At 40.2% G+C, this 7,935-nt stretch overlaps 1 protein-coding gene across 2 annotated transcripts in view; it reads left to right on the top strand.

Moving 5' to 3' along the window:
* Window positions 1-7,935, top strand: part of ASTN1 (astrotactin 1) — a 314,268-nt gene that overhangs the window by 198,518 nt on the left and 107,815 nt on the right. For both annotated transcript variants that reach the window (XM_011981446.1, XM_011981445.1), the window contains exon 9: window positions 7,398-7,472. In XM_011981446.1, coding sequence (XP_011836836.1) covers window positions 7,398-7,472 — 75 coding nt within the window. The remainder of the gene's footprint in view (window positions 1-7,397; window positions 7,473-7,935) is intronic.

The following is a 7,935-nucleotide window of genomic DNA, read 5'->3' as shown; positions in this document are numbered from 1 at the left end:
TATCACCATTTTATTTTATTCATTGAAACACTTCAACAATGGTTAAACTCAACAACCCTGTGGCTCCACATCTGTGTTTGCACAAATGACTGCAGCTGGCCACCACACTGATCGGTCTCATTTAATATCCCTGACCGCTAACCTCAAGTGGGCTCTGAATACTGCTGGGTGATCAACATGTAATAACTCGAGGCACCATTTTATCCACATTTTACAGATGAAAATACAGTCATGCACCACATAATGACATTTTAGTCAACAGTGGACCACATGTACAATAGTGTTCCCATGAAATTGTAACTCTATATTTTTACTGTACCTTTTCAATGTTTAGATGCCTAAACATTTACCATGGTATTATAATTGCCTATAGTGTTCAGTATAGTAACACATTGTACAAGTTCACAGCCTAGGAGCAATAGGTTATACTATATAGCCTAGGTGTCTAGTAGGCTATACTGTCTGGGTCTGTGTAAATGTGCTATAATTACACAATGACAAAATCACTTAATGATGCATTTCTCAGGATGTATCCTAATCATTGAGCAACTCATGATTGTACTGAGGTTAGGGAAATCAAAGAACTTATCTGAGGTCATATAATTCAATGATTGCTTCATCTAGGGCTTAAATTCAACTGTGTCTAACCCTCAACCTCATTTGCAATACAGTGGAGCTCTTTCTTGAACGCCTGCTATGTAATGGTACTACTCTGCACATGGTGGGTTTAGTAGACACGATGACAAGGTCCTTTATATCTGGTGAGCAGAAAATAGTCACTAGATATATATAAAGGAAAGTGCAGGGTGCCATGAGAGAATACAACAAGGAAATATAACCTAGTCTAGGAGTGCCAGGGAAGGCCTATTTTAGGAAATCATTTTTAAGTTAGACTTTCAGAACAGTGTAAGTTGTCCAAGTAAATAGCAGTTGAGGGACAGGGGATATGTCGGGGGTGGTAATCTAGGTAGAGAAACAACATTTGCAAAGGCCTCAAGGCCCTATAGCATCCTTTGTAAACTTTAGGCATCATTATTCATCACTATGCTTACTAACTTCTGATAAAGCCACAGGTTTACCAGATAATCTAGGGATTGGTCATTCTAAGTACTTATTTTTTCCCAGAACTAGTAATGATTGTGAAGATAGTGACATGTAATAATCTCCCCATCTTACCATTAGGATACATTGAAGCATGTGATGGTTCAGCCAACTGCATAGCAGAAAAATTCATTTTTGCCATTTTTCTCTTCACCTTTCTCCTGTATATACTGCAAACTGCCTTTCTCCACAAGCACTTTTAAAATGAGCCTCTATTCTCTCTTTGTTTCACTGCACCCTTCTTGCGATTTATTTACGTAGTTTAGAAAAGGAATATTTGTTTAAATGCTCTCACGTTACATATAAATATAATATCCCATACTGGGACCCCAAAGTGCTGTGAATAGCTGGGCAGAAATTTTGGAAACCATGCTTCTACCAGAAACTCAACCAAATGTGGGCCAGAGGCAGGCTTGAAAGGATGTGCTTTCATTTAACTGTGGACAAATATTTCCATTTGTGAAAGTTCCTTTTATGACAGGTAGAATAATATGTAAGTCCAGAAAAAGCTTACAGTTTCTCAAAGTCCATAATGAAATGCCCTGTTCATCACTGCTTCTGAATGAAACATCCCATCTATGCTGGACTGTATCAAAGAGAATACACACGCGCGCGCGCGCACACACACACACACACCATACCCACATTCATATATACACAAATACATATATACATACATATATTCTCTCTCACTCTGCTCATCTCCCTACTTTTCCTTCTTTCTTGCTTGCTTTCTTTTATCTATCTATCTATCTATCTATCTATCTATCTATCTATCTATCTATCTATCATCTATCTATCTACCTACCTACCTACCTACCTACCTACCTGTCTCTCTCTATTTCTCCTCCCTCTCCCTGGATGGCAAGTCTTATACAAGGAAGCCTATCACCAGACATGCTGGCGAACAGCTTCTGAGCTCTGTTTCCAAGTGCCACAGTTAGGTGGAAAGTTGGGACTAGCACTTAATCAAAAAGTGACATTTAAAGGACCCTTGTTAAAGCAAGAGTAGTCCCTTGATGCACTGAGAAAGCCCATATGAAAGGAGCATCCAGTCAGCCTGGTCATGCAGGGTCTTTACTCACTAGGTTACGGAGTGAAAGAAATGCCTAAGCTATCAGCATGGACAAGCATCAAGTCGAGTCAAGGCCACAGACAACCTCTGACCCAACACATCACCTAGACTAAGGGAAAAATCCCTGCAACAGTGGATATGTCCTAAGGGGGAGGAGAGAGAATTGGGAGAGAAACTGAAAGCTTGGAAATTGCCAGTGCTTAGAGAAGACTCTGAATAGACTGTGGGTATTGTGTGAGACAGGAGGAAGAAAGAAAAGGCAAATAAAAGATTACCACTAGTTCTCAGCATACGTGTTTGCATGTGTGCCTGCTGGCTGCTGTGCATCTGTTACAATGGGTTCCTCTGTGGCACAGGCTATGTTCCTGCATGGGCATGGGTCTGCGGTGCTTCCTGTGATATGCCTGAATGGAAGCCACCTGTAGCTGCCCATATGGGACGACAATTTTCAGGGTCTTTATTTGTTAGAATGAGTGAAACAAACAAACAAACAAACAAAAATGCTCTATTCTGACTAAAAAGATGTGAGTGGTTTGCCCTGCACTGAATGAATATTGAGACCACATATCAAAGTGGATACGAGAGACTGAAGGTTCCTTCCAATGACAGGGTTCAACCTCTTGCCCCACATCTGACCTGACACAATCCATGGGCTCCTTGATGGCCTAGTGCCCTTTCCAAAAAACGAATATTGGCACAGTCTGCTCAATAATGCTGCTCACTTCTAATGGAGGCAACACTCTTACCACTACAAGAAGACAGAAGCTGAGACTTGCCACTCACGCTCCTTTCCAGCTCTAGCCCAGAAAACCAGATAGGAGTTGCTATCTCTTCAGAAGCCTCTGCTTACCCAGCCGAGAGATTGGTCCAGGTTGTTCATCTAACTCAGAATATGTCAGGCAGTTCTCCCAGAGATTATTTTTTTTCCTAATGAGGAGACAAAGTGTTTCCTCTGTGGCCCATACTGCTAGGGGGCATCTCCACCATGTGTCTTAGCTGTTTGGAGTGAAGTCCATAGTCTGAAAAACAGAGCAAAGGGAGGCGAGGGGCACCTAGAAGGACCTTTAGACCCTGCTTGCAGGTATCTCAGAGGCAACTTCCATTTAAACCTGGATACAAGACTTCATGATAGGCTTTTTTTTTTAGTGAGGCCTGTTGGGTTTTCTTACTTTCTCTTGCACTCAAAGAGCCCAAATACAGAGGACTTTCCTCTTTCAGTGGGTCTCAAGCAGGTCCGTTTTCAAAGTGTTATGAGTGCTTTTACGTCCAGCTCTTCATTACTTTGCCCCGCCTTTTCCTGTATGACCATCTGTGGCTTTCTACTTGTGTGCATTAAGCTCCCCTGCCAGACCCTCTGCTGTCATTCTATGCACTGCCAACACCAGCCTTCCCTGCACCCAGGATGGCGACTCTACCACCAGCCACTACCACTTAGCTTATTTCCTAAAAACCCCTTCCTCTTCCCTTTTAACATTCTCAGTGGTTTGTCTGGGTCTATATGTGTTTCTTCACAAAGACCTTAGATTCCTTTGAGGGCAAGAATCTCTTTATCCCAATTCCTGTTGCCTAATATCACAGTTCACACACAATAGGCCTCCACAAATATTTGCTAAATAAATCAAGTAAGATTTCTCATCTCTCTGGCAGATCATTCCGGACTAGAGGGAAGAAATTAAGTAAATTCCCCTTTATTCCTTTGCCGGTGCAATTTGCTACTTGCAGAATTCTCTTGCCATTTCACAATATGCTCTTCCCCGCTCTTTGAGTTTAATGTCAATGCTGTAGAGTTAGTTGCCCAGTGAAGTGACCACCGGGTGGGAAGTGGGAGGTGGGAGGTGGGGTGTCGGGGCTTTGGTCTTTCCATTCTCACGTTGTCTCCTCTCCAGCCTATGTGAAGACATCTACAATCTGAGTTAAAGCCTGCGTTGGCATTGCATTTGCACCTAGGGCAAGACACTTCTTCCTCTGTTGAAATTTGGGAACCACTCCTTATTATAGTATTTATATTTGATGTACATAATTGATCAATTTAACTTATTTAACAAATGATTCTATGTGTGGCACTCACTAAATGCCACGAACTGTTCTAGGCACTTTAATTACATTAGCTAGTTCCTCCACATAACAACTTTGTCAAATAGATAGTTATTACCATCAGCCTTATTTTACAGATGAGGATATGGGGTTACAGAATGATGAAGGAACTTGCCCAAAGTCACACAGTGATTGGTGGCTAAGCTGGCATTTGAAATCTGCAGCTTAACTCCAGAATCCATGTCCTAAAACCACTGTGCTCTGCTGCCTCTAAATGTGATCAGGGTGGGGTCTACACTGCACTCCTCTACATCCTTCCAATTTGAGTTGATATTCTTAATGTTCAGGGCCCTCAAAAGCAGGAGGTCTCCTTGACCTAACCTACTTAGCAACAGTGGATGAGTGCTTAATAAATACATCCAAGCTCATTGCTTCCTTAACTTTGGCTTGAATACAGGTTTATTTGTGTCATTCTGCATAGCTAATTGTTCACATAGTATTTAATGCCAGTCATTTGGCTCTTGAAAATATATTTTCAAACAACCTAGGAACTATGCCAACAATTAACTATAATTACACATTGTATCAGTTTTGAGTGCTGGAAATGGTTGGAAGGCAAAATGTATGTTATTTAAAATGTTAAACTGACAGTAAATAAAATATGATCCTACCCAAAATAGAGATAAATAAAATTGCATGACCCTCTTTTTTTATTGCCTTTTCTAGGTGTCTGGAATTATATGGAATATTTTTTTCTCGTGATTTCTAGACTTTTTCTTGAATTAACAGATATTTTTAGCTGTGCATAGACCACCATTTTCTGTTCAGCAAAAAAAAAAGAATCAAATTCAAACCCTACTCAGTGGGTTCACCTACAAAGACGAACAAACATAAAAACACCTGGGGAGGGGCCTTTTATTTGATGCAAGAGTTATTCACAGTACACTGTTTGGATACTTTATGGAGCCAGTTCTTGCCTCTAGGTATTTCCAAATTGAATCCCAGGAATAATGCATTTATAAATAGTAAGCTTAAATAATGAACACATTCACCCTAGCCACTTCCTTATATAGTTCCAATGGCTTTCCCTTGCAACAAATAAAGACTCTGGGTAATTAATTCTTTAGCTTATTGGGTTAAGTTGGTGATTTCCAACACTATCAATATTTTGCAACAAATATTTTTAACCCCTTTTATTATGTGTAAATAAAATTTATAAATAATAAAACCCATAGATACAAAATTTTAACAAATATAGCATCTTAATATTAATTAAGGGAGAAATAAGAATAATTTATAATGATATAACTGTTAATATTTAATAATTGTATCTTCCTATGCTAGTTATAATAAATATTTTAATGCTCCATTACAAGAAAATAAATAATAAATTTGATAGACATTTGTACCTAGTGCAGATTCACCATAATATAATATATAATATAAAATGCAATATTATATTATGATATGTGTGAGAATAATACAGACTGATACATATGTGCTGTATTGGTGATTCAAAGTGATTATACAATGTGTAACCTCCCCTCAAATTATAAAGTAGTTATGGACCTAGAAAATTCACTGTATTCAAACTGTACTTTGTGCTTATATGTCAATGGAATTAGCATCTATGCTCATACCATTAGAAGCGGGTTTTCAAAACCTAAATAAATGTCTTGCATGACAGTCAAAAGCTTGTAGGACATGGGGAAATTTTTGTTCTGCAGAACTGTCCTGAGCAATGCACTATTCTTGCCATCCTAGCCCTACCTTCTAAAGGGCAATAATGACCTTCAGTCATTGTGTCATTCAAGAACAACTGCCATACATTTATCAAAATACCCTCTATGGGGTGACACCCTCTGCACTGAAATTAACTCCTAGTATTAGAATTAGCCCCAAATAATAATTAATAATTTATTCTCCTGGCTTTTTGTAGTCCTTGAAAACAAAAGGAATGTCTACAGTAAAATTGTCAATAATCAGGTTCATTATAAGACTGTAAGTTGCACAAGTGTAAGGGCTAAATCCACCTAGTGTGTGCAATAGCTCAGTACTCACAAGATCTGGGCTTTGCTAATTCTTGCTTTTTTTTTTTTTTTGAGACGGAGTCTCGCTCTGTCGCCCAGGCTGGAGTGCAGTGGCGTGATCTCGGCTCACCGCAAGCTCCACCTCCCGGGTTCACGCCATTCTCCCGCCTCAGCCTCCGAGTAGCTGGGACTACAGTCGCCCGCCACCACGCCCGGCTAGTTTTTTGTATTTTTAGTAGAGACGGGGTTTCACCATGTTAGCCAGGATGGTCTCGATCTCCTGACCTCGTGATCCACCCGCCTCGGCCTCCCAAAGTGCTGGGATTACAGGCTTGAGCCACCGTGCCCGGCCTAATTCTTGCTTTAATGATTAAATAATGGGCTTAGAGATCTGGGTTAGTAAAAAGATATGCACTATTTAAAAGAAATAGTCTTGTTACTTTCTAATACATATGACAATACCTGGATGTTCACTAGAAAGCATTACAGTTAAGAAATATTTGCAAACACAATCAATTGTTTCTGTTTGAGTGAGTGACATTAAAATGTTTGAAGATGTCTGAAACCTATCAAAGACCCAGCATCCTATTGTCGTTTTGAATAAGAAAAGAAAACATATCGAATATCCTGTATGAGCTGTAGTCTTTGGCCTAAGAGGTTTGCTTAATCTTCACAATGGTCTGTTAGGGAGCTATCATTTATTGACCCTATAGGAAATTAGGACTGGCAAGCAAATTATCTGTCCATAGTCAGACAGTTGGTTCAATGTCAGAATGAAGTTTGAATCCAGAACTGCCTGATTCCCAAGAACTCACACTGCTCTTCTAGCTAGGTTTCTGCAAATCTACATCTGAAGGACCATGAATTATGAATATGTGAGGTCTATCTTCATATAATTTTACTCTATATGTAGTTCCAATTGTCATGGCTATTAAATTCCATTTTCCTAGTAGTTCAGTGTTTTACATTTATTGTGTTCTTTGTCAGGTCCCAGGATTCAAGGTCATGTGTGAGCTCATATTAGTGAGCTTCCTGAGGGCAGGGGCTATGCCCTGGATGGCTGGGTCTCTACCACCCAGCACGGTGCCTGGCACGAAGTGGGCGTTCAGTGAGTATTTGTTGAGTTGAATTTAATTGAATGATGTTTCTTCTTTTAGGCCATGGCCTTACACAATATTTCAGCGAGGCTTTGACCTGGTTTTGGGAGAGCAGCCCTCTGATAAAATATTTAGGTAAGTGATTGTCTAGGGACTTGCTTATGTATGTCTGCAAACCCTGTGTTCCACTTCCCCCTGAACTTACTTCCTAGTGGTAAAGTATAAAATGGGAAACACCTTGAGTTGTCATGGCCACCTACTAACAAAAGTGCTTGCCCCTAGTCATGCCCAGGGACAACATGGAGGACTTGGAGGTCAGACCGATTCTGTTTGGACCCTGGCTTCCTTCTTTGCCAGCTCTGGGAACCTCACTAATTTACTCAACCTCCTGAAGCCTCCAGTCTCTGCATTTGTTAAATGGGGCTATATTACATGCCTGGCTAGATTATTGTGAGGGATATATGAGATAATGCAGGGAAAATCCCTGGCACAGAGTAGGCAATTAATGTCAGTTTCTGCCACTCCATTTTTGCATCTAATTTGCACCTTCCTCATAGTGTCTTAAGTTGTTCAAAATGACTCTCTCCCGCCCTGCCTT

This window comes from Mandrillus leucophaeus, unplaced genomic scaffold (genome assembly GCF_000951045.1).
Source record: "Mandrillus leucophaeus isolate KB7577 unplaced genomic scaffold, Mleu.le_1.0 Scaffold226, whole genome shotgun sequence".
In the NCBI taxonomy this organism is placed as follows: domain Eukaryota; kingdom Metazoa; phylum Chordata; class Mammalia; order Primates; family Cercopithecidae; genus Mandrillus; species Mandrillus leucophaeus.
Note: the sequence above shows the minus strand (reverse complement) of the source record. Positions and strands in the feature narration are given on the sequence as shown.